We start from the raw sequence: 26,991 nt of genomic DNA, 5'->3' as shown, positions 1-26,991 counted from the left end.
CAAGCCAAACTGAAATTTGTTAGTAGTAAGTAGCAGGCGTTGAGGCCGAACAACAACATAGTAACCATGCAGCAAAATAATTCTCAACTGTTTCAACCACAGTAAAAAGTAGTTTTTTGCTATTCTAATATCCTTAGGTAGGTTTTGGAGCCCAGATTTTCTTAAGAAAAATTCTCAAGGCGCCTACTTGAGCAATCAATTCCGTCAATTACATCCACGTCAAAGACGCAAAGACGGCCCATAAGTTATGGGCGAAGCTTGAAACAGAACCGTGGAGAGGTTTATTTTTTACTTACTTGCGTGTCCATGCCCGCCGGTCCGGCAGAACGGAGGGATGAAATCAGAGATCTATACTGCCGACGGTTACCCGCCGTGACTTTTACCCGTCGTCAGGACCGGTTCTCGTCTACAGCTTGGATGTCGTTGACTAAGCTGCGTCGCCATTAGCCTCTAGGTCTGTCTCTTTTACGCTGTTTTTGTGGATTCCAATCTGCAGGTATCATTCGCTCCTTTTCTCAAGGTGTGTTCGATCTACTTCCACCCATGTTTACGAATTTCTGTAGCTATCGGCCGTTAATGACATTGACGATAGAGTTCCTCATCGAATATCCAGTTATCAGGCTACCAGGCACGAATGACATATCGCAGACCACGATTAATTAATTCCTGCAGTTTTTGCGTTGACTCCGCCGAGATTCACCACGTTTTGAAGGCACGGATTGGGTTTATAGAAACAGACCTTGAAAAGAACAAGGTTATGATCATAAGTGCTGGAAAATTCCGGCTCTCCGGTCACCGGCGATAGCATCAAGACGAAGCTACGAAGTCCTATTTTCCAAGGATCAAGGCTGGGCGTTTGATCCCGGTACAGCAGATCACGTCACTAAGGATCGAGATCTGCTATGCGATGAGCGACCGATTCATACCAACAATGTCTAACAATCTTCTGTCGGTGAGTCAAATCGTCCACTGTGGTTCAGCAAGCAAGGCGTGAAGGTTATCGATCCGGATGACGTGCTGATAGTAACCGGGTTCGACTACTTGCGACATGGATTGTTCCAGTCGCCTCGAGTCTGTGTCAGCAGATTTAAACGTACGGCATAGGAGAATGGGCCACATCAACATCCAGCCATCCAGTCTGAACCTATTAGGAATGGCTCAGACACTCTGGGATGCAGTTCAAGAAATCGACGATGGACAACTGTGCGGTGCCATGGGTAAGCAAACCCGTCTATCATTTCCGAAAAGCGATCATCGTGACAGTGGCAGCTAGTACATAAAAATGGATTTCTGTCTGTCTGTCCGTATGTTCCTTATAGAATCGAAAACTACTGAACCGATCGGCGAGAAAATTTGCATGTAGGGGTTTTTGGGGCAAGGGAAGGTTCTTATGATGGTTAGAGACCCCTCCCCCTACTAAGAGGGGGGCTCCCACACAAATGAAACTCAAATTTCTGCATAACTCGAGAACTAATCAAGCAAATGGAACAAAATATGACATGTGGGTGTTTTTGGAGACAAGAATGTTTTCTATGGTGAATTGAAACCTCTCCCCACTTTAGGAGGGGGGCTCTTATACAAATGAAGTACAAATTCTCTCATAACTCGAGAACTAATTAATCAAATGGAACCATATTTGGCATATGGGTGTTTTTGAAGGCATGAGTTTTTTCTATGATGAATTAGGATCCCTCCCTTTTCAGGAGAGAAGGCTCCCATGCAAATGAAATACAAATTTCCTCATAACTCGAGAAGTAATCAAGCAAATGGAACCAAATTTGGCATGTGAGGGGTTCTGGAGGCAGGAATTTATTTAATGATGGTATTATTATCCCCCTACCACGGGGGTGAGGGGACTCTCATACAAATAAAACAGAAATTTTTGCGTAAATCAAAAACTAATCGAACTCGAGAAATTTTAGACTCTTATAAAACATTAATCAATAACAAGACCACCAAAAACTATCAATAGTAACATTAGATAATTCAGCGCGAGACGGCCACAGGCCGCGAGTGTTGCCAGCGACCTGCCATCGGAAGCGCCAGCCACTGCGGGAGGCAGCCCTCCGTAGAGATCACCTCTATCTAGGATTATTTATTTTCCTAGATCTACTGACCTCTATTACTTTCCTTCAGTTGGGTCACTCCTGCCAAATGATACTTTCTACGAAAAGATTTTCCGTAAAATGGTACATCCCGCGTAAGGTTTTTCGCGAAATGGTATTCTGCGAAACTCTATATTCCGCGTTATAGTCAACCGAGAATTGGTGTTCTTCAAAATGGTATTCGGCGAAATGGTTTGTAATGATGGCGAATATTTAAATGCTATCCGCTTTATTTTATCAGGCTAAGCAATGGGGGGAGTTGTTTTCTACTTTATTGTGAGTAAAATTTGTATATTAAAACACCCATGAACTCCCCAGAAACTTGCAAACGATAAAGATAGCTTGATTGAGTAGCTTGATTTGTAAGAGCTGTGGCAAGCTGTAAATCCGGTACCGAATGAGGGTGGAACGATGCCAGCGGAAAAGCACGAGTGAATATCAGTTGTCGTCAGGGTTCCGTCAATTACATCATTCTTCTTCTTCATCACCATTCTCATAAACACCGCCAAAGATGGTCCTAAATACACGACGTTACAAAACGGCTAGTGCTTTCAAGCCCCCATCAAGCATTGCCCGCGTTTCATACCCATAGAGGACTACCGGTCGGTTTTATACATGGTACCTTAGGGTCTTGAGTAGTCCGTAGTAAGCACGATTTCCAGCAACAATACGTCTGCGTATTTCTCTGCTGCAGTTGTTATCCGACGTCATCAACGACCCGAGGTATACAAATTCGTCGACTACCATCAACCGCCCGTCCACAAAACCGGGTTGATCACTTCCCACGAATTTGCTTGCTAGCGATGATAGACGGCTAAAAATGATCTGAGAAAGCACGTTATAAGCGGCGTTGAAAATGGCGTTCGCTCGATAGTTCTCACATTCCAACTTGTCGCACTTCTTGTATATTGGGCATAGTACTCCCTCCTTCCACTCCTCTGGTAGCTGTTCTGTTGCCCAGATCGTGAGAATCAGCCGGTACAGACAGATGGCCAACCTATACTGGTACATCTTGATAAATTTCTCTCATTCTCCCTACCGTCTTGGTTTTCAGTCTCCGCGCCAATCACCTGCTCATTGTAGTGCTGCTTCCACATTTCGATCACCGCACGTTCTTCCGACAAGATCCCTCGGCCTTTATCCCGACATGTTCCGGCTCACAGCACAAAGCCTTTGCAGGATACATTCAGTTTCTTGTAGAATTTACGCGTTTCCTGATGCAGCTGTTTCATGTCCTCGCACTCCATTTCTTCTAGACTTCTTATCCCGGAAAAGCTGGGTTCGCTGTCTTCGTGTCTGTCCATATCGTTCCACGTTTTGATGGGTCCTCTATTATCGACGCCCGCGTTGCGTTTTTCTCGTCTAACATACTCTGGCATTTCTCGTCGAATCAGTCGTTACGTCGACTCTTCTCAGCGAACCCAATGGCACCTTTCGCTGCACTGTTGATGACTGCTTTAATGATTTATAGCTGTCTGTTGCAACACCGCAGTAGCATATCTGGTAACACTGCGCTGCGGTACGTCAAATGAGTGCTGCCGTTAAGATAGAGATAGAAAGAAGATGTAAATAAACAAGAAGATGGAGTATGTGGAGTAGTAATGCAATACGGTCCAGAAGGTGAGCATAAAATCGCCATCGCAAATGCTACTAAAAGTAAACAAACTGTAGTTTGCTAAAAGTGAAATTTAAAAAGCCTTTTTTTCGATTAAATAGTATTGAGCTTGGTTGTAGGAGGGACAAAATCGTTCCGTAATCCTGTGTCGAGACCTGTAAGTAGAAGTTAGTGGAGAAAAACAGCCATTTAGTGAAGAAATATGAAGAAAGATACTTACCATTGTTTACTTACCTGCAGGAACGGTGAATCACGGTGCAAACCTGTAAAGTTCCAAAGCTATAGGAATTTAGATTGTGAGTAAAAAAAACATAAATGATTAAAAATATACAAATTAACCGGAAACCTTCGATAGCGACAGCAAGATACCAAACGAAGGAGAAATACATAGAGATCCAAAGTTAGGGTAGCTGAGCCGAAGTTGGGCAACCAAGCAATTTCAAACAAATCGTAAGTTAGAAAAGTATATTTAGAATGGACTGAAAGGTGAACAAAATGAAATTTATTTAATAGGATTAAGAGCAAATAAAAGTTGAAAAGTTAAAGGAAGTTCAAAGTGGGAGAAGAAACCACTTTATTGTAAATAGTAAGTAAAACTAAAGAAAATGTATACTAACGAAAATAAATTACAGTTTGAGCGTCGTTAACAAAAATAGTTGACTGCTTCAGAAAGTTTGGTTCCGTCCCGGAACATTCTCAAAAATAAAGTGACACGTGAGGTGTACAGTAAGAAGTTCGGACCTTCCCCACCAAATGCCTTCCGACGTTGAAAGTGAAACGGAGAGGAGCGTCGACTTGACGCAAACTCCGTGTGAAATATGCGGTCCATCGACATGCGACGAGCCGATGATCGGATGCGATGGATGTTTCCTCTGGTTCCATTGCCGTTGTGTGGAAATCCAGGTAGAGCAGGCCCCGAAAAAGTGGTACTGTCAAAACAAGGATTGTCAGGAGAAAGCCCAGCAGATGAAGGATGCCAAGAAGTCGTCTCGAAGTCGGAAAACAACCGAAGAGTCGGACAAATCGAAGAAGGGATCCTCTCTCGTAGATGCGAGGGTGAAAGCACTGGAAGAGAAGCAGAAGAAACAGCTTTAGGAGCTAGAGGCGGAAATAACGCTAAAGAGGAAGGAGAAACAGTTGCAGCGCGCGTTTGAACAGAAGAAGATGGAAATGGAGTTGAAAATGCGCGCCGAAGAAGAAGAACAGCAGATGGTGTTCCAGGAGGAGATGCTTCGGAAAAAGCAAGAGCAGATCGATCGAATGAAAGCGAACCAAAGGGCGTTCGAAAAGAAGATGGCGGATCTGGATAAAGAGTTGGTGAAGTTGTCGACAAGCAAGGTGCCAAAATCCACGCCGAAGAAGGCCGATGAAGGTAAAGCACGATCGTCCGGTGCAGGAAACAAGTCGTTGAAGCTGACCAAAGCAAACGTAAAGAAGCTTGCCGAAGAATTCGAGAACGGTGGTGCAGGCGGTGCGGACAGTGAAGAGGACGGGGAGCAGAGTGAAACCGAGGACGAGGAAGATGCTGATAGCGAAGAAGACGATGAAGAGGAGGACGAAGAGTCTGAAGTGTCCAGTCCGTCGGTGAAGAGCAAACCGGGAAAAAAGAAAAGTGGGAAAGAAGTGAGTCAACAGCGGGTAGGACCGACAAAGGCTCAGCTAGCTGCGAGAAAGGGGTTGACCTTTAAACTTCCGAAGTTCTCGGGCAAACCTTCGCAATGGCCTCTTTTCTATGCGGCCTACAAAACGTCAAACGAGACCTGTGGCTATATGAACCACGAGAACCTAATGAGATTGCAGGAATCCCTCGAAGGCGAAGCTCTCGAATTGGTATCCGGTCAACTACTCCTCCCTGAGTCGATTCCGCGAGTTATCGAGAAGCTGCGTCGCCATTACGGTCGTCCGGAACAACTACTACAGAATCTTCTGGACAAAGTTAACCAACTGGAGCCACCTAAGCCAGATAATCTGCGTAGTTTCGGTCCTTTCGGGAATGCCGTGGAACAACTTTGCGGACACTTAGAAGCCGCGGATCTTCGGCAACATCTCATCAACCCGTTGCTCATCAAGTCTTTGGTCGCCAAGCTTCCTGATCGGGAAAAACGAGAGTGGGTGCGTTACCGGAAGACCAAAGGAGAGCCGACGCTTCGCACTCTGACGGATTTCCTTATGGAGATTGTCGAAGATGCCTGTGAGGCAGATGTCGACGTAAATCTCATGCCAGCGTACCAGTCCAAAACCGGGTCGTCGTCATTCGCAAAGAAAAAACCGAAGGAAAAGGGTGCGCTGTACTGCCATGCAGAGGAGAATCCATCGCCCAGTCCCAGCGATCAAAAGAGATTGAAGCCATGCAAAATGTGCCAAAACACAGAACACCGTCTTCGTCATTGTGCCGATTTCAAGAAGCTGTCGTACGCGGATCGGTTGAAGATAGTGACCCGTGATAAACTGTGCCATGTCTGCCTCAACGAGCACAGCGGTACCTGTAGGTTCAAAATTCGCTGTAGTGTCGGAGATTGTAGGGAGCACCACAACTCTCTAATGCATCCCGTCGGAAACACAGTCGGCTTGAGTGCACACATCCGATCTAATTGTACTGCTATGTTTCAGATGGTACCGGTACAGCTTCACTGCGGTGGAACCTCGATCACAGTACTGGCATTCCTTGACGAGGGTGCCTCTGTAACGCTGTTGGAGCGGAAGCTAGCCGACCGACTAGGTGTCGTTGGCGTACAAGAGCGACTGACGATTAGGTGGACGGCCGATGTCACACGCGAGGAACGGGAATCTCGGCGAATGAATGTTTGGGCGTCAGGAGTCAGTGGCGGTACCAACGGTAAGCTGTTACTGCACAGTGTCCGGAGAGGGGCTTCGTTTAGCGCTCCCTTACCCGACAGTGCAGCCTCAAGGTATTACGCGTACTCAGTAGCGAACTCAGGTAACTTGAGTCATTCTAGATCGTACCGTGGGAGGCGACGGTACCAAATGTTGGTAACAACGGAAAATATGGCACACTGTAACCATCAAAAGGTAGTGGTCAGAGTCGATTTTTGCGCCACGGTAGGTTCTAACGTCCATGCTATCCGGGAAGTGCCTTCCATCAATCAAAACGTGGTCGATTTACGAGCCGTTTGTTGTGGTGCCCTACAGGGGTACCGATATGCGAGGGTATGCCGGAAAGAAAGGAACTTTCCAATAGACGGTCTCAATTCCTCCTCCTGGCCATCCAAGACGTTGAGGTCTCCGCTGACGATTTTGACACGTCATGCCTTGAGCAGTTGTCGTATTCACGTTCAAGCTGCGCGAAAAGGGCCATACAGAATGTTGTATCAACGCGTCCGTCAGCATTCTGAAAGTTTTCCCATAGGTTTACTGTCTAATTGACGCTGACGGATGCGTTGACGCAGCATTCTGGTTGGGTCTTAACAAGCGTCCTTATCGTTCTCGTCACTTCCTAGATGTGAGTTATGCACGTTGATAAGGCTAATGTTGAAGAAACGGCCTTTAATCCTCAACTTGCATATACATCTGTCGATTGTCGCCCATCGCGATAAAAGCTGTACCCAGCTCGTGCGCACTACTGCAACATGGATAGATAGTCTATCCATCTATACGAATGTATCGTAGACCCCTTCCAGCATATATCCGGTAGCGGAAAAGTCCTGGAAGTCCATGGGCCCTATTCTCACTGTCACCTCACCTAAATTTTTCAGGTGAGGTGACAATTGGCGTTTCTCACAGTCACCTAGGTGACCTCGCTCACCCGGGTGACTGTACAAATCAAACGGGGAGCCGTTAGGTGAGGTGAGGTGACTGTGAGAATAGGGCGCGTGAGAAAAGTAAAGTGAGGTGAGGTCACTGTGAGAACAGGACCCCATATCTCCTGTAGCGGAGAAGTTCAGGAAGTCCAAGTCTCCAAAGACCAAACGGTCCTTGCTAGTCTCCCAGATACCGTGGACCCCCGTTTGTTTGACTGTTTTTAATCTGAACACTTTTTAATTTGAGCCCCGTTGGTTTGCACGACGTGCAAATCAAAAATGGTTCAAATGTCATTCTCAATATGACATCATTTACTTATGCAGACAATGCATATAAACACGATTTGTTTGTAGCGTGTTTAATCTGTTTCACAATACGTTTTCCCAACGATTATGGTAGAAATCTGATCGGAGAATGAAATATTCGCTGCTTGCACCTGAATCAAACCACCAAAACAATAACAAAGAACAGGGCAGCCAGTTCATACAAGCTCCAGCATATTTAGGGTTACCAGTTGTTCAAATTAAAAGCTAACCCCGTTAGTTTGCATGAGAAATCGTTCAAACGAACGGGGGTCCACTGTAGTTGGGAACGTCAACAAGTTTATTCCAGTGATCCAACAATTTTCTGTCGGTGAGTCAAACCGTTCGCTACGGTTGCGAGGTGCGGTTCAGCAACGAAGGCGTGAAGGTTATCAATCCGGATGATGACAGGATCTACGTTTTGCAACATATGAATTGTTCCGATCCAGATTCTGACGAGCAGAAGGTGTGGCCACTTGAGTCTACGACAGCAGATTTGAACGTTTGGCATAAGAGGATGGACCACATCAACATCTATAGTCTGAAATTTCTAAAAAATGGTCTAGTTACTGGGATGCGAAGGTGGGCAACCTGTGTAGTGTGTGCCATGGATAAGTAAATTTCTCTGCCATTTTCGAAAAACGGCCCAATGGAAGAGGGACGACTCGATATGGCGGATTTTTATCTACTTCCTGGAAACAAAATAAGAAGCTCATGTGTCCTTTCCGACACAGGAATTGTATACTAAACTTTCATCGAGTATACTCCTGAGCCAAATGGGTGACCGAGCGTGTCAACAAGACTGACAATAAGCGAGCGAGTTGTATGGTTTTCGAGGCAAAGTTACTGAAATCCTTCTGGGTAGAAGCGGTAGCAGCTGCGACATACGTCATCAGCCGTTCCCCTACTTATTTACTTAGTTGATCTTACGTCTTATGACAAAGCCTGCGTAACGTAATTCTTCCATCTAGTTCGGTCCATGGCAGCTGGTCTTCAATTCCGCGGACACTCAGTGCTCGCCAGATCTCGCTCCACCTGGTCTTGCCAGCTAGCTTACTGTGCCTCTCTTCGTCTTGTTCCTATCGGATTCGATGCGAAACCCATTTTTGAAGGATAGTTGTCTGGATATCCGTCTAACTTTAACCACTTTCTAAATACTGGGTTCGCCCTAGAGAGGCACGAGTTAATGGTTCATTCTTTGCCTCCATACACCGTTTGGATAGTTTTCAGCACCCGCCGTTTGAAAACTCCGAGTGCTCGGGGGTCCTTTTGCGACAGTCCACGTTTTATGCTCATAGGGGACAACCGGTCTAATTGCACATTGTGCAAAACGCAATTAGACCGGTTGTCCTCAAAGGGCATAAAAAGTGGTCACCGTCTGACGGGTGGCTCTACGCAGCATTTGTACCTTTCCCCTATAAGATATTACAAATTGAAAACGAAAGAAGGTTGGTCCGGCCGTGTTTTCGGCACGAAAGCAATGTCACACATTCCTAAGCAAAAGAATTGGAACGTCAAATCGAAGGAGTGCGTGCTAGTCGGTTAGCAAGGCGTTGGTACGATCCTGTGAACATCCAACATGTGGTTTCCCTTATTCAACAATTGTAAAGCTAATTCCTGTGGAACAAGTGTTTGATGAGATATTATACAACCAAAATGTTAGGTACTTGGGGATCTCGTGTCAAGCAATAACGAGTCATTGGATTCCAAGGAGGGAGTCACAGATGTTGAGACGCAACAGTCGAGAGCAGGCAAGTACCATGACTCTGCATTCACGAACAAAGGATTTCGGTACCACAATTCCCCCGTTCAACTGGATGAAGCTGGTCTGAGTGCCATCCAGTAAGGACTCACTCACGGCAAACAAGCGACGGACGACGAGAAAGAGACCGGTGATCCTCAGTCTCCAGCAGAAGCGTTACGAATTCACGAAGCGTTCCTGTAGCAGGTCACCATTGACGACGAATGTTGGGCGCTGTTAAAGAACGAAACGCAGGGGCTAGTAGGACGTAGAAAGAAAGGCCATGGAATTCCAGCTAACGAAGTCGGATCCAGAGCTGTACGTATAAAGGGCGGTGTATGATTGCATATTCTAGTCTACGTGGACGGTATGATCGTCGTGAAGAAAAAGTTTGACGTAATTTTCAATAATACTCAGCCCGTTTCAGCGTGACGATTTTGGAGGGGGTAGGGTCAATCAAGCTACGTACAGTATGAAACACCGAAAATTCCCCTTGACTTTAGCTACCTACAGCAGAAAGAAGATATGGATCAGCTACTCAGCTGATCTCGATTACCTGATTCTGATCGGAGGTCTCCTGATACGTAGCACTACACACACGGCCAGACATTGCATTGCGGTAGGTGTCTTTGGCGCAAAAGTCTAGCTACCCTTTCGCCCACGATGGGACCGAAGCCAAGAGAATCATGCGTTATCTGAAGACAGTCGAACTCTGGTATACGAACTAGAGTCCGCGTAAGCAGACGTGTAGCGCATTAAGCTCGACCGAAGCCACCGAATTCGTGGTGCTTGCTGAAGGGTATCAGGAACTTGTCTGGACTAACCGATGGACGGCGAAAATCGACGAAGGCATCGGCGGTCTCATCACCGTATACGAGGACAACCAAAGCTGCATTAAATTGGTGCAGGGCTTCCGAATCTCGAACGAAGCAGCAAGCACAGCGATACAAAGTTCTTCTTCGTTCGCGACCTGCAAGAGATGGAAAGAGAAGCATGTATGATATGTTGATATCGAACATAGGCACAAAAATGCATTTTATACCTCCAGCCTCTCTCCACTTCGGAGGTGGTTGGGAGAGAATGGTGAGCGAAGTTAAGTCTTTAGAAAATCCCTTGTCCTCGAAGCCACAGCGTGATACATCTTCTACTGAAGTAATATCAACACAGTAGATATACTTTTTACATCACATCCAGTTTAATACAATGTTGTTTTTTAGGTAATCAGGTATTGTGATTTTGTGTAAGCAATTAGTGTCTTATTTAAAACGCTTCTTGAAAGCACTCGGTTAAATTGTTGATAGATAATTTGGCAATCAGTACATGTTTAATGGATTAATTCGGTTTAAGTTTACCGTCCCTTACAGGTGAATATTGTTACTTCTTTTTGGGTATAGGATATGTTTACAGTTCTATCAATTTGATGCAGTTTTATTATTTGCCACTTTTCCGACATAGTTTGCCGCATAGAATCAGTGTTTTACGGTCCTAGGTTAAAATATAATTGTTGAGTGTTAAACGCATTATTAGGTTTCTTACATTTATATAGGCATGCTTTTAATGCTAAACTGCAACTGACCGGATTCGGCACAAAAATTTCTATCAAATGCTCACTGCTTCTGATTCAGACGAACAAACGTTTTTAGAGATCTCAGAAGCACACATTCCTTTATGCTTTTACAATAATATCCAATGTTTTAGGATCGTTCACATACATTTACACAGCACGGTTATAAGATAAAACAATTTCGGGCACCAAAATCGGATGCCCTGGTAAAATAAACACTTCATCTAGACTTGTAGTATGTAATAACAACGAGCAACATCGGTTTTGTTTGATTCCGGTTAGTTTTCATGATCTTCCATCGTCTCATTTCTTAGAATATAGCCGAATACCTTTTGTAACACGATTATTGCATAAATATTTAAATTTTTGTTGTACAATACATATATAGGTTTTCTTGTTTTCAATTTAATATTTTTTTGTCTTTTGTAAATTGTGCTAAACATAATCGTTTCTAACTCTAAACAGAAATATACAATAATTGAATGTGACTAATCCTACGCAATAAAAAAATAACTCCCAACTCCCTCATTCGGCTCGAGAAACAAAAAAATCTGGAGATTGGGGAATGGCTCGAGAATCACCTGCTAATACTAGAAACCTCTGGCGACCACCAGCTTCTCTACTCAATCAGCGGCTCCGAATCGCTCTGGTTCTGTCCGGCTGTGCTGTCCAGCACCCGGCTAACGTACCGGTTCCGAATGGACTCCGGTGCCGGTGAATTGATTTCCTCCTCTTCCTCCTCCCGGTCGGCATTCAGTGAACCCACCGCGGTGACGGTGGGTGCAATGTTGTCCAGCGACGAGCGGCTCTTCGGTTCCTCGCGCAGGCTGAAATTAGTGGACAAAAAACTCTTCTGTATCCCGGGCATCATTTCGCTCAACTCTTCAAGACCTATCGACGGATGCTTCAGGCTTCAGGTTAAAGATTAAAGATTTTGTCAAAGTTGGGAGTTCTTTTTACATTTCGAGTAAGATTTTTTGGTTGAAAATTAATTAAATATTCCATACACCATTTAGAAAGCCCCTGCCAGCTAAAGCTTATTGCAGTCTGTGAAGCAGAAATAGAAAGAAGCAGGGAAAGAAGTAAGAATAGGAAAGGTTGAAAGATAGAAGTAGCTATGAATGATGCAATGAAGAGCAGTGTGAATAAGTATGGATCAATCTGATGTAAAATGATTAACCAAACAAATGTAACATGGTGATAATCGATTAAAGTTATATACGTGACACCCCATGTGAATTACTCCCCGCCTGTTGCCACAGAAGCATGTGTACGTTCTTTTAAACTTAATTTTAATAGTTAAATTTTATTTAAGATTGAACTACGCCATTAAAATATGAATTTCCGTCTACTTTTTCAATCCACCCGTTGCTATTGGTAACTTCTATACACTTGAACTAACAAAATCATAACAGGCTATGACATTCAATTGGCTGTTGTACTTACAGTTTGCTGGCATGCAATTCTCGCTCCGCAGGCGTCATATTTAAAATTCCACTGTTGTTTCCATCATATAGCCAGATGACAATTGTAGCCAAAAGAGAAACTGCAAAAATAACATAACGTAGCTCAAACAGCCCTAAAAATACTTGCTCGTTTCATTACTTACCAACAAGCCATCCGATGAAAAATATTTCCAACATAAAATACCCTCCCTTATCTACAATCACACCCGAAAGCATAGAAATCACCGCCAAACCTAGATTCTGCACCGATTGGCAGCTACGAATAGACGAAAAATAAAGCCGGTTAGTCAAATGCAAGAAAAAGCTAACCAAAAAAACATACATTCCGTACGCGGTTCCCAGTTGATACTCCGGCACGATGAGCGCCACCAGTGGCCACAAACTGCTGGCTAGCATCGAGTAGGCCATGCCCATCGTTATCATCGCAATGTACGGATTATAGAACGTGAATGCTAGCAGGCCGTGAGCCACCATCGTCACGATAATCGACAGAAACACCCACAGGACATTCTTTCCTGTGCGATCAATAACCAATCCTAACAGCGGGCTGGCCACTCCAGCCACGATGTACACAATAGAATTAACCGTATTGGCATCCTCTGGCGTAAAATCAAACTTTCTCATGAAAAACACCTTCCCCAGAGCGATGAAGGGGAAGATAGCCACATAGTAGGCGACACAAATCACCGTCACCATCCAGAACGTGATGCGGAACGTCTTAATATCGGACAGCCGTGCAACTTCCCCGTTGGGAGGATTATCGTTCCTCCGCAGGATGCGGGCAGCTCGTTTATCCATCCAACCCAGCATCAGTGCACAGAGCATTGACATCACACAAGTTAAAGTGGCCATCAAAAGGACCACTCCGGTACATTGATGCCCCTGATAGCCCAAGCTTCGAACGTAGTTGTACACGGGAACCATCACCAAGAAATTCACCGTACTGCCGACGCGAGCAAACGAAAGCTGCAGACCGAAGACCATATTCAACTCTTTTCCTTTAAACCACAGAACAGCGTAATTATTCTGTGCCACGGCTAACGATTCGGCTCCGATACTAAAAGGAGGCAACAAATCAACGTAATTTCAACGGTCAATTCCAAAAGCAACGTTTACTCACCCAAACAAAAAGCGCCCGAGAATCATCAACCAAAACTGATTGATCAGCCCTCCGGTGGCAAAAATAAGCTGTCCAATCAACAAAATAAACATGTAGATAATCGTTCCGAACCGAATGCCGAACACTCGATCAATCAGAAAGCCCCCAATAAAGCACAGAATCACGTTCGGCCACGAATAGATCGAGTACAGCCACACAAACTCCGACGTCGTTAGGTCCAGATCGGATTTGAACTTGTCCTGCAGCGCTCCGGGATTATCGTAGCAAAAGTACGATCCAAACCCAACTAAACACATCAGGATCAGTGCCATGAAACGATGCAGGAACGAGGTGGGATTACAGCAGGCACTGGCACCGCACCCGGACAGTGCCTGCTCGCTAAATTCGTCATCGTCGGTTTGCCTCCGGTTCCGTGACCCGCTTGACCGCCCTGGAACCGGTGGATCCTCACTATCCGTGTCCGGTTGCAGGATTGGCCTTCGGGCTTCATCCTCTTCGTACAGTCGCGGCATCCTTGATCAGGCCCGTATAGTATAGTAGCACCAGCACCCTACCTATATAGTAGGGGAAAATAAACAAAGCAAGCTACGAGTCAGATTTAACTCAAACAGTACAATCAATGAATGGACAAAGAGCGAATGCATACGGGCAGCAAAGAAAATCTAATAATTATGACGCCTTCTTCGTTTTTCCTGTTCTATTCTCACTCATATCAGCCAATGGCAAAAAACGGTGGTGAATCAGTCGCCCTACATAAAAACATGATTGAGGTAGCAAAAAAAAAAACGAGAAATATTTCTATATGCTAAATAACTGTGTCGAAGGTGACGGCGATTGTGCCTTGGAAGCGATTATCGTTAGGCAACACGCGAATAATTTCCGAAAGGATTCTTATCAGTACAAACGCAGATGCTTGTTTTTTTTTAAATATTTGCCAAAAAATTTGTGACGCCCCAAATTGCCCAACTCCCCTTTTGTTACCAAAATTTTACCTATATTAAAATGAATCCCACAGCAAAGTTTTCGCCGATTTATTCGTCTTATCACCGTTCAATTGTTGTTATAGGTCTTCATCGATCACTGAACTGTACAACAAAAACAATATTTAGCAACAAATTGATTAGAATCGCTATAGGTACCTACAGCGAGCAAATTGCGAAAGCAGATTTCGTAAATTGCACTCAAAAGTCACTAGCCGAGTAACTGCTCTGATGCTGGTTGACTGACTGCGAAGAAAGAATGCACTGACGAACGATGACGGACCTGACGGACGGACTGACTGGAGCGAACAATGTTGCCAGCTGGCAGAACATGCAAAAATGTATTTTTCTTTAAACCAACTTTAGATGTTCCAAATAAAATCGAAAAAAAATTAGAACAGTTTTATTTCTATACCTAAGCAGTGTAAAAGTTTCGAAACAAAAAAACAAAAATGAGAACTAAAGAAGCGTAAAATAAAAGTATGTGAAAATCAAGGTAAATATCTCGGAATATTGGCAACATTGTCGTAATGAAAACAACAGAAATAACTGCACTTTTACAGTGCGAAATGCAGTCCCAAACATAAAATACAGTTAAGGGGAGCGATGCCTAGCATGTCGAAAATCATTTATACCGCCAGATGCGTCAAAATTGACCGAATACATCAAATAAATGAACAAGTGAAAAAATTCTATTCAATTTATCATCATGATGGAATCACGCATGGAATAAAACCTATCCAGCTTTCCACGAGCGATAATGGCGGTGATTGAGCACAAGTGGGCACAATCTTTTGACATTCATTGGAGGAGCGTCGAGTTCACCCTGACGGAGTTACTATGGAAACATCCATGATTGTTTGTTGTTCGACTGTAAAAATGTAAACATCGTTAAGTTTTGCAGATCAGCGGAAGAGGAACATAATTGAACGGAAGCAAACTATGTGGTTTGTGGCCATATTTTCCTGAAAACACCGGCTCAAAAAATCCCCTTTAGTATTGTGCGAATTGAATACTCGCGTGCGCTCAGACAAACATTAACTTTATATTGGTCGAGCCGTAGCCAAGTTGGCCAGCGTCTCGGTTTGATAAGAAACTTTCCATTGCGCATTTGGACGTTATTCCCCAAGTATGCGCAAACTACGAAGCCACAATCCATAAAACTTCTTATCTGTTCAGTTATTCATCGTACACGAAAAGGTGGAAAATTAGCAATATGTTTCGCTTCATGTGCGAAAACTAAACAATGTTTATATTTTTACACTTGAACAACAAACAATCATGGATGTTCCCATAGTAACTCCTTCAGGGCGAACCTGATGCTCCTCCAATAAATGTCGAAAGATTGTGCCCACTTGTGCTCAATATCCGCCATTATCGTTCGTGGAAAGCTGGATAGCCTTTCCGACTTTTATTTAGAAATTTTAATTACATTTTGGTTCTTAAGCCAGTCGCGGTATGTTCGAATCTCAGATTAACATTAAAACACTACCAAAGTTATGCTGGCAAAGAGCGAGGTAATTTTGAAGCAGACCTGGAACAATTTGGGTAAACCTGCAATTAATAATCCGACGAATGAAGCAGTCAACGCATCAGGTCAACTACTAAACTAATCGGCGAGCTTCAGTGCGAAATCCAGATCAACGGTAAAACCTATCAAGGAAGATGTTTTGTCACAACGACTCCAAGCCTCTACTTTCTGGGCATTGATTGGATAGAAATGTTTGGACTATGGTCAGTTCCCATCGACTCCATCTGCAATCAAGTACAAGTGAAAAGCGATCAACAAATTCTTGAATTCCGAGCGAAGCATGCAGACGTTTTCAAAGACTCACTTGGACACTGCAAGAAAATGACAGTAAAGCTTTTTCTACAATCAAATGCCAAACCGATTTTCTGTCCAAAACAGAGATGCCAGAAGTGAAGACATGTCTTCATTTTGAAGACATTTTTGTTACAAAGAAGACTTTTGTTTTGAAATGTCTTCACTTGAAGACATGTCTTCACCATGCAATTCAAATGGGTAAAAAAATCTGGAAAGCCGGAAGAAGACAAATGAAGACATTTTTCTGGATTTGTGAAGACTTTTCAAAAAATCACCTGGCATCCCTGGTCCAAAACGACCTGTTCCTTTCAGTACGATATCATTGGTTGATGCCGAGCTTACGCGACTGTAATCGCTGGGCATCATTGAATCAGTCGATTTTTCCAAGTGGGACGCTCCTATCGTGGCAGTGCGCAAACCTATAATGGAAAAGTTCGCATTTGCGCGGACTATTGAACTGGGCTGAACGAAGCACTAGAAGCTAATCATTATCCGCTTCCTACTCCAGAGGAAATTTTCGCCCAACTTAATGGCCGCACCGTTTTCAGTATCATCGATCTCTAGACGCATAGCTACAACTTGAAGTTGATGAAGAATCAAAAAAGCTTGTCGCCATCAATACGCAGCATGGTTTGTTCCGATTTATCGCCTTGCTCCAGGAATGAAGTCAGCTCCGGGAGCATTTCAACGCTTGGTCGACGGAATGATCGCGGACATACCAGGAGTTCGCTCTTTCATCGACGAAGTCATCGTGTTTGGGAAAGATATGAAGACGCAAGCAGCATCACTCAATCAGCTTTTTCAACGACTCAAGGAGTATGGGTTTCATGTTAAAGCTGAAAAGTGTAGGTTTTTCCAACCACAACTTCGTTACTTAGGACACATCGTGGATAATCAAGGCATCCATCCAGATCCTGAGAAAGTGAAGAGTAAAAAAAGCAAAGCCATGGGTTTATACCTTCTTTAGACATTACCCTTCTTTATCGACAGACTTCGCAGCCGGCTGTTAGAGTGCAGGAAAATTACGGGGCCAGAACGTAACTATGGACAACCTCAAAAGAAGGCACTTGCGTTGGTTATGGCAGTAACAAAGTTCCGTAAATATTTGCTTGGACGTCACTTCACATTGCTGACTGATCACAAGCCGTTACTGTCCATTTTTGGTTCCAAGAAGGGCGTTCCACTACACACTGCAAACAGGTTGCAACGCTGGGCACTCACGATGATGAACAACGACTTTGAAATACACCATGTTTCAACGAACGAGTTCGGATGTGCAGACCTGTTATCCAAATTGATTAATCGAACTAAACAACCAGAGAAAAATATGTGATTGCGGCACTTACCCTAGAAGAGGATCTCTCAGGTATTCTAGCTGATGCAGCAGAAAAAGTTCCTGTATCGACGGTTGTGTAATGTTCCATGACAGAGTGGTAGTTCCAGACAAGTTTCGACGGCAAATTCTACGACAATTTCATCGAGGTCATCCCGGAATGATACGAATGAAAGCAATTGCACACAGTTTTGTCTACTGGCCTCGAATTAATGGCGATATTGAGGAATTCGTTAGACGCTGCACTCCTTGTTGCATCGAAGGCAAAGCACCTACAAAAGCGACTCTAGAATCATGGCCTTCACCAAGTCAACCATGGTCTAGAATCCACATCGATTACGCTGGTCCTGCAGACGGTATTTATTTTTTAATTATTGTCGACCCGTTCAGCAAATGGCCCGAGGTACACACAATCGAATTCCTAAATCAAGCTTTCGCTACATTTGGAATTCCTGAGGTGATCGTTTCAGACAATGGTACACAATTTTCTGGGTACGAGTTTCAACAGTTTTGCATTCGCCTGGGTATCCAATACATTCGCACTGCACCTTACCACCCACAATTGAAACGCAACCTTCGGAAAATTCGTTTGGAGGAAAAATCAGTGAAACTAGCATTGCAAACCTTTCTACAAGTATACTGTACAACACCTACCCAGGATGAGAAATCTCCGGCGGAAATCTTGTTCGGCAGAACAATTCAAACCATTTCTTCGCACTTCAGCCGAGTGAACAGCCAGTTCCAGCCTACAATCCAAAGACGGAAAAGCAAAATGAAGCCAAAAGAAAGCACGGAGCAGTTCGTCGCAGTTTCAAAATTGGTGAACTAGTGTTCGCGCTGGTTCATCGAACTAATTGCTGGCAGTGGGAAGCAGCTAAAGTAATCGAAAAAATTGGTAAGGTGAACTTTAACGTTCTTCTCGAAGATTCTTGTCGATTAATTTGCTCACATGCGAACCAATTGAAGATCCGGCTTCCAGTTAAAGCTAATCATCCTACGGACTCCCCAAGTAACAACGGTAGCTGAATTGCAAGAGCAATGGCTGTTTACGGGTTGGTTTAAGGCGATCAAAGCTGCATAAAGTAAGCACTCAAATGGTGTTTAAATAAGCGATGTTTAAGCTACTTGAAGTTTTTCAAACCAGTTCTCTCCCAAAAGCTGATAAAAAAGCTTAATAGTGGATTTTTCTGCTAAACAATCTGCTTCTAAACAGCCACAAACATCAAACCGTTTCACGGCTGCTTAAAGGTGTTAAAGTGTAGAATGCAAGCTTTCATTAGGCTCACAGCTTTCCCACTACTTTAAGGCTGCTTAAGGGTGTTAAAGTGGCTTTACAAACTTCTACCAAGTTTTCTTTCGGCTCACAGCACACATACTGTCAGATCATAGAATTTCGCAATTCGGCTGACAGCAAAAGTTTGTCAGTTATCAACATTATCGACTGCTTCATGCTAGGCGGGCTAGGCTGCAGGTATAAAGATATTCTCACTATCTGTTCTGCAGATGCAAATGGGGCGGATCATAGGGTGAGTTCAATTCCCGGAAAGAAAGGCATGCATTTTTAATTAGCTAGCTTAATTATACGAATTAAAGTTAATCGAAATTAAAAATATCGCGTTCGAAACATGTTCACAGCAAAATAAAAAGCGTTCCATTTTTTTAAATTTGAAAATAGATTTTTTTTGGCTGCATAAAGGTTGAGGAAGCGTTGATTAAGCGACTGGAAAAGCATATTGCAAAACTATTTCTCGTTCTAAAAATAGAATTGACAGCATTGCGCAAATTGGCTATTTAAAAGTGCAAAAATGAGTTTATTAAGCTTCATTGCAGCTTCGAAAGCAGCTATTAATTCGCATGAAGCTTGATAAAATCACCAGATTTAGATGTTGGAAAGCTGAAAAAAGGTTTTTATTTCTGATCCTAAACCATAAATCAGCCACAGGTTGAATAAAATCAGCTATAAAAGCATTTTATCAGCCTGAAATTGTTACTTGGGATAATTGCATTAAGGTAGCTCCACTCAGTCTCAGAAAGAAATCAGAAACGAAGCGTAATCATGTAAGCGATCCACTACATGTTCTCCAAATAAAATACAGAACCAGCCTGAAAAAAGGGCAATAGAGGATAGATCCACACCATCGAAAACAGTTCGGCAAGTATCATCATCTTTTCCCAACACGGTTCAACAACGACTTTCCTTAAATGCTCAACGCAAAATTGTGAAACGTGCACGTGCCGACATCCAGACTCATTATAAAGAGCCAGAGGTTTTGGACGGATTTGTTGTGCTTCAAGAGCTGTCGACAACGATGAATGGCGATAGATTCCTGTTGGCCGACACTAGTGAGGACAAGGATAGAGCGCTAATATTTGCTACTAAAGAAGGCTTGAATCAGTTATCAGCTGCCAAATATTGGGTAATAGATGGTACATTTGACAGCGTACCAGGTTTGTTCCGTCAACTATTCACCATACACGGCAGCTGCGCACCGTCCAATGAACATGGTTTATGCTCTAATGACGTCCAAAGCAGAAGTACTGTATCGCAAAATATTTGCTACGATTGTAGAAGCCGCCGAAAACATTGGCATCGATTTGAACCCGGAGATAATATTGTCGGATTACGAAAAGGCAATCATCAATTCAGTAGCAGCAGAGTTTCCTGATACCAAACACAACGGTTGCTTTTTCCACTGGTGTCAAAATCTTTGGAAAAACATACAGAACAGCGGACTGATCAAGGTTTTTATCAGCGATGAAAAATTTTATGATCATTTGAAACGTGGGCAGGCTCAGGCATTTTTACCAGCGGAAAAGATTAATGAAGCCTTCGACGAACTAAAGGTGTCAGCACCCATCGAAGCAGGTAGTTTTTTCAAGTACGTTGAAGATAACTACGTTAAGCGTAGGGTTCGACGTGTTACATCTAAGGGACGTAAGATAAGAACCGAACCACTATTCCAGCCTCAGCTGTGGTCGATCTCTGACAATGTTCTTGCCAACATTCCGCGTACCACCAACCAAATCGAAAGTTGGCACTGTCGATGGAATGCTATTGTTGGTCGTCATGTTGGGATACACCGCCTTATAATAGAGCTACGCACAGAGGAGAAGTACACAGCAGGACAAATAAATAGTTATAGTTACCTCTCTTGCAACACAAACAAGAAACCAAAAACATTCCATCACGAAGCTTGAAGAAACGCAAATCAAATAACCAAAAATATGACCAAAATATCCAGATGGTGGTACAACATATGGATTCGTACGGTAACGTTCAGGATCTAAAGTCAATTGCAGCATACTTGGGATCCAAAGTACAGTGAAAATTTGTTAAAATTTCATTTTCATTTCATTTGTTTCAAATATGTCGTTAATTCGTTAATAATAAACTAAGCCAACTAATTACTATTCTAAGTATTTTATTTATGTTTGGCGTTCATATATTGCGAAGCCTTTGAACAAGTGCGAAAATATTTGGTAAGATACGTCTGTAGACAAAATGGTGCAATATGAAATGGAGAATAATAACTGAAATAGCTCGGTATTCATTTTTCATACGAGACCTTCCGCAGAAATCACTTATACTATACGCTTATTCGTTTTACTAGGTTTAGCGACTATGAGTTATTTTTCCTTGGTCCTCGCATTGATTCGTTTCTCAAGAATAATTATTAATTACTGCTGCTTTACTTTACCAAACAACAAAATCTGGTTAAATTATCGATTATGCCAAAAAGCTGTTATGCCAAATTACCATTATGCCAAGTGACCATTATGCCAAATGAATTTATGCCAAACAGCATTATGCCATATAGGGTAGCCCCTTACGCAACCTTTGTTGTGCGCCGACAAGGACCACCACATTAATCGAGCAACCAGCAAGCTCGAAGCAAACGGTGTGCACAGTTCGTGATAAAGATCTCAACTCAACGGCTGGTAAATCTCCACGCACACCTTGTTGGAAATGCCAACACCAAAACCAAATTGGACACATCTGCATCAGGCGAAAGTAGAGAAGCAGACTTCTTGATATACATGTACGTAACAAGCGCACCGCCGATATTGCATCCGACCGTCACCTTGTTATCGCTAAAATACGTTTACGCGTCGCACGTGTCCAACGACGGGAGGAGAAAGTTGGATTAGGGTAACCAACGTATTTTGGACCCAATAAGCAGCTGAAGGCTTTAAAAACAAAAACGCTGTCCAGTCAGCCAAAAAAGTGTTCGGACAGCAGCGCATAAATTTTTCTTTTAGTAATTTTGCGCAGTATTTTTGCAAAGAATGGTAACACATCTTTTTTAAAACAATGTTTAACTAAAGCATATTTAGATGCACAACAAAAATTTGGGGAAAAGCTTTCCGCTTTGAAGATAGAGTACATATAGTTTGAATTGACTAAAAATGCAGCCAAACAAGTATTCGGACAGTTAACTATTAGTTGAAATAAATGTCCTTTCTCGCTCAACTACTACCTCGTAGGACCATTTACATTCTTGATGACCTGTTCTAATCTGTTTGGGATAAAATTAACAATTTTTCAAATATCCCTCTGTGAATTGCTGATCGTTTTTTTACAAAAGCCCGGTTTAAGTCATTTTAATATGAAATCGAATGATTTTTCATTATAGAAATGAAATTATCTAAAAATATGTTCAAAAGGGTGCAAATCTAGACTGAATACTGATGTTTCGATAGCGCTAGGACAATTTTATGGTGCCTACCGCTTACAATTATCGACAGTATGTTTAGATTCAACATCCCGGTACAATATCTATGTGCCACACAATTACAATTTTGCTTTTTTTTTGCCTAAAATTGTTCAGATAATTAGGTTTACGCTTAGTTCTATCCAAAAATATATATCTTTGCTACCTCGGTGCTTTCCATGCACCCCAGCAAGGTATGACACCAACAACCCTTATGCAGGAATAAGTAAAAAAGAAGGGCTACAAGAGGAAAATCACTCGTCAGCAAGTAAACCATGGAATCATGGAAACCTCCGAGGTAGCAAAGATATATATTTTTGGATAGAACTAAGTGTAAACTCAATTATCTGAATAATTTTAAATAGTAAGTAAAGAAAATCGACTTGCCTCCGAACCTTTTTTAAACCGAATCAACGGTGTAGTGAATATGTGATTCGACTTTTCCGTCCAACACCGATTTCTAGTTTGACAGTTGCTGTTGCATATGAATACAAACATCATCATCATCGTCGTCATCGCCATCATCACCGCCAGGCATTGCAAGAGGCTGCAGCAAAGCAAGAGCAAAACATGATACGTGGGTGTCTGCTGAACTGCTGCTAAACGAAAGCAAACCAATTTACTAGGAAATCAACAAACAGAAACAGTGATTTGAGTGATAAGTTCCTTAGTTGCCGTACGAATCGTCACTCCGCAGGATCAGGACCCAGGATGGCCGATCTAAAGAAGGACCTGGACGAGTATCTGCTGCTGCAGAGCGACCAGAAGAAAAGTTTCAAGCTTGAAATGCCCAAAATGCCGTCGATATCCGCGTCCGGAGGGCTAGTGAGCAAACTTTTCGGCAAAAGTCCGGAACCGGAGACGAACAGCTGGCTCAAGGAAACACAGGATACCTGCTGTCCAAAATTGGTTAGGAATGAAATGCTTGGGTTAGACTGTTTAACTGTAAAACTTTTTGCTTGATTGTAGAGTCGGATACAAAGAATCGTCGGTTTTGTGACGTGCATGGGACTGGGAGTGTTTTGCATGATTGTGTCCACTTTCTACATTCCGGTGTTGATACTCAAAGCAAGGAAGTTTGCTTTGCTTTACACACTGGGCAGCATCTTTTTCATTATGAGGTTTGTTTCAAAAACGTTAAAAAAGGTTCCATCAACTTTGAACCGCTGTTTTTTGTTGTAGTTTCTCCTTTCTCAGCGGATTTGCAGCCATGTTCCGGCAAATGTTCTCCCGCGATCGGTTGTGCCTGTCGACATCGTACACCTGCTGCCTGGTGGCCACGGTGTACTTTGCTACGATCGAAAAAAGCACGGCTTTCACCGTGCTGTTCGCGGTCGCACAAATAATCTCCCTGCTGTGGATGATTCTTGGCACCATCCCGGGCGGGATGACCGGAGTCAAATTCTTCAGCCAGATGTTCCGAAGCTCGGTATCCAACCAGTTACCGGTGTAATCGGTTGGATTTTCATTTTATAACGTAGGTAAGATGTGGAAGAGCAAGAAAAAAAGTAACTAAAAGGGGAAGCAAAATGCTGACCACTGCATATTGGTGTTATTTTCCGGTGATAAAAAGAACAGAGCAGAAATTGTATCAGTATAACTATTATGAATAATAAATAACTATCTCACAAAAAAATAATAAGTTTACCATTTTATAATAAATTAAGAATTGGATAAGAAACAATCAAAAAAGATTGCCAAAAAATAGTTCTTCATACGGTCACTATTTTTCCCAATAGATTTTTATTTTTGACTTATACCGATATTTCGTTATAAGAGAATAATGAAATTATTTACTTTTAAATAAGTGAAGGTGGCCTAAAGACAAAAAACCTATTTTTTAAAAAATAATGTACAGTCAACTTTCGTTCGTTGGGCTATCTTTAACTGGGCTACGTTTTAATCGGGCTCCCGTTAATTGGGCTATAGCCCATCTAAAACGAAGTCAAACGTCATTTCTGACAGCGTATTTTTTCTTCCGAGGGGCTCTTGAATATAGTTCATTTAAGTTTGGAAAATAATTTATACAGAAAATATTAAAATTAATTGAATGGAACACAATTGCATCATATCGTTTTCCGATCACTTATGAACTTGACCCTCCTTTTTTTAGCATCACGGTGAAACAGTTAAAAATGCCAATATATATTAACATTGTAGCATGAAATTCAGCTATATACTTATTAAACAATCTAGAACTAAATTTCAACAATGAAAAGATTAGGTTCCACTTTGATTCTGTATTTAATATAAGTGTATATTTTTATAAACCTTTCTGCGACGATTTCGACAAAAACAATCGATATATCCCTCGGTTTTGACATCTCAGCCCAATTAACGAAAGTCTTTCACTAAACGGGCTAAGAGCTTAGTGCAATTAGCGAAAGTTGACTGTATTTTTGAACATCCCATTAGTTTCGCGTTCGCGCGTGTGAAAACAAAAGCATGACAGCCCCTTGGCTGTCATCCATTTGTGACAGCCAGCAGTCAGTCACTCAGCTCGGGCTCGCACAAAAAGTAAATAAATCCAATCAGCAGAACAGACTGATTATACTAAAATTTTCGGTGGTTTTGTTATCTTGCTCGTCATCTGTGAAGTGTAAAAGTTCGGAAAATTCATCAAAAAACATAATGCTAGTGAAGTAGAAGAAGAAGAAGAAGTGGCTTCCAACACTCCGACTAATCTTTGCGGACGCTAAGCAGTCAGTGGTCAGCAGTAAAATTGCTCGCGTTCACCCCACCCATCAAGCAGCGGCCGTGGTATCGGTTACGACGACGACTACGACCAGCAGCGCGATGGAATGCGACGATGCGGCAGTCGAACGGCAGAAGCTGGTATCCAACGACGAGGAGGACGATCAAGCGACCATCACTAACCTTTCGTCCAGCGGGCAGGCCAAATCGATTCAGACGCCAATCTCCCCCGTGCTCAGCAATAAGGTTCGTGAGTCATCCGTGAGTGGAGTGGCGTTATCAATTTGTTGTTTATACAATTCCTGATGCTTTGTGTTGACAGATTTTCTCTAGTGGCGAAACGAGCCGTAGTCACAATTCCACCAGCTACACGGCCAGCCTAGCGGGGAAAGCTGCTCAGGGCGATGCTCCGCCCGCAACGCGCTTAAACTATGTCAACGAGCGTCGGGCTGGCCAGGACGCGAAGGTCAAACCGAAAAAGATTCAAAGAGGTATGCCTTTGATTTGCTGACTAAGCTATAATGATGGTGACCCATTTAATCATTTAGTTCATTGACCGTATTAGCGCTGTATCGTCTGTTGTGTTTCGTAATGCATTTGATACTTTTCCTTTCCTTAGATTCGATGCTACTGGGTTGTTAATATTTTTGGTTTTGTAATTGTAATTTTTCGTTTTCGTTTTGTTTTCTTTATTTTTCATGTTACGTTATGTATATTGCCACCCGATTCGTTATGATTTGTGCACCCTCGTACGTATGCTCTGGTTTGTTGGTTTGTCCTTGATTTTTTCTTGGGGCACTGCTCCGCTGTGGCGTGCTGGCGGCGAACAGATCTTACACCGTCCAGTGCAATCAGCTCTAGCAACAGCAGTAGCAATCTCCCTGTCGGCTCGCGGCTTTACCGCAGCGCCGGTCTGCAGCAGAGGGTGTCCGATCAGTCGTCGCAAGCCAGTAACAGTAGGTCGAACGCCGCCACCGCCAACAGTAGCGCGACCAGCTTGAACAAAAGCCACAGCTTTGCTTCGCGTTCACTAAAACATCATTCTTTCATATCAGAGGTTCCGGACGTGCGGCACATGGAGCGGGCTCTGCTCGGGCTGCTAGACGATTTCCACTCGGGCAAACTGAAGGCTTTCGGTAAGTACCTACATGACGGTGATGCTCCTGGTCTGCTTTCTATCTCACTATCCAACAAACAACCAAGCCAACAAGTGAAGTGAAGATTTTCGTTTCGTTGTTTGTATGCAATAGTGTAGTTAAACAACACTTTGCGTACATTACAATATAACAGTTTAGTCCAAAAAATAACCAGAAATGTTTCTTCTACCTCGATTGGAAGGATCCGGCTGCACGATGGAACAGATGACCAGCATCCGCGAGCAGCAGGAAAGTCTGGCAAAACTCCACTTCGATCTGGGCAATGAATCCTCCACGTCGTCGGCTGCCTTCAGCAGTGGAAACGCCGACAGTAATCAGTCCCAGGCCAACATGAAAAAGCTGGTAGCCAAGCTGGAGCAGCTGTCGTTTTCCATCGAGAAGTTGCACTCGAGCAAAGCAGAGCAGTAAGTACGCCACACCACATAGCTGCCACAGGGAAACATATTCTATATACAATTACAATTGGGTTCAAAGTACACGATATAGTTCGATAGTAGGTGCTACGCGACGTTGGAAACCATTTTTTTTTAATTTATTACTGCAATAATATGACTTAATCAGATCACAAAAGCGAAAAAACGTGGTTCGAAGGAAATTAAATAAAGCATTTCTTTGTTT

At 43.0% G+C, this 26,991-nt stretch overlaps 3 protein-coding genes across 5 annotated transcripts; 2 read left to right on the top strand and 1 right to left on the bottom strand.

Moving 5' to 3' along the window:
* Positions 1-10,705: 10,705 nt before the first annotated feature.
* LOC128741283 (major facilitator superfamily domain-containing protein 1-like) lies at positions 10,706-14,919 on the bottom strand. 2 transcript variants are annotated; one of them, XM_053836981.1, is made up of 7 exons: positions 14,816-14,919; positions 14,665-14,757; positions 13,673-14,226; positions 12,875-13,609; positions 12,696-12,808; positions 12,533-12,632; positions 10,706-11,913 (listed from the first exon to the last, which is right to left on the bottom strand). In XM_053836981.1, the coding sequence occupies exons 3-7, from the start codon at positions 14,182-14,184 to the stop codon at positions 11,706-11,708; spliced, it is 1,668 nt and encodes a 555-aa protein (XP_053692956.1). In that variant the 5' UTR covers positions 14,185-14,226; positions 14,665-14,757; positions 14,816-14,919; the 3' UTR covers positions 10,706-11,705. The 2 variants fall into 2 exon arrangements, with proteins under 2 accessions (XP_053692956.1, XP_053692957.1); XM_053836982.1 differs by lacking the exon at positions 10,706-11,913 and adding an exon at positions 11,932-12,133.
* Positions 14,920-23,067: 8,148 nt separating this feature from the next.
* LOC128742978 (uncharacterized) lies at positions 23,068-24,145 on the top strand. The gene is made up of 3 exons (XM_053839477.1): positions 23,068-23,431; positions 23,492-23,643; positions 23,705-24,145. The coding sequence occupies exons 1-3, from the start codon at positions 23,234-23,236 to the stop codon at positions 23,973-23,975; spliced, it is 621 nt and encodes a 206-aa protein (XP_053695452.1). The 5' UTR covers positions 23,068-23,233; the 3' UTR covers positions 23,976-24,145.
* An 896-nt stretch (positions 24,146-25,041) lies between these two features.
* Positions 25,042-26,972, top strand: LOC128742792 (uncharacterized). 2 transcript variants are annotated; one of them, XM_053839249.1, is made up of 4 exons: positions 25,042-25,462; positions 25,539-25,707; positions 26,047-26,352; positions 26,555-26,972. In XM_053839249.1, exons 1-4 carry the CDS (start codon positions 25,319-25,321, stop codon positions 26,779-26,781), a joined length of 846 nt encoding a protein of 281 aa, XP_053695224.1. In that variant the 5' UTR covers positions 25,042-25,318; the 3' UTR covers positions 26,782-26,972. The 2 variants fall into 2 exon arrangements, with proteins under 2 accessions (XP_053695224.1, XP_053695223.1); XM_053839248.1 differs by having other exon boundaries at positions 25,042-25,477.
* Positions 26,973-26,991: the final 19 nt, after the last annotated feature.

The sequence above is a fragment of the Sabethes cyaneus genome, chromosome 3 (genome assembly GCF_943734655.1).
Source record: "Sabethes cyaneus chromosome 3, idSabCyanKW18_F2, whole genome shotgun sequence".
Lineage (NCBI taxonomy): Eukaryota > Metazoa > Arthropoda > Insecta > Diptera > Culicidae > Sabethes > Sabethes cyaneus.
Note: the sequence above shows the minus strand (reverse complement) of the source record. Positions and strands in the feature narration are given on the sequence as shown.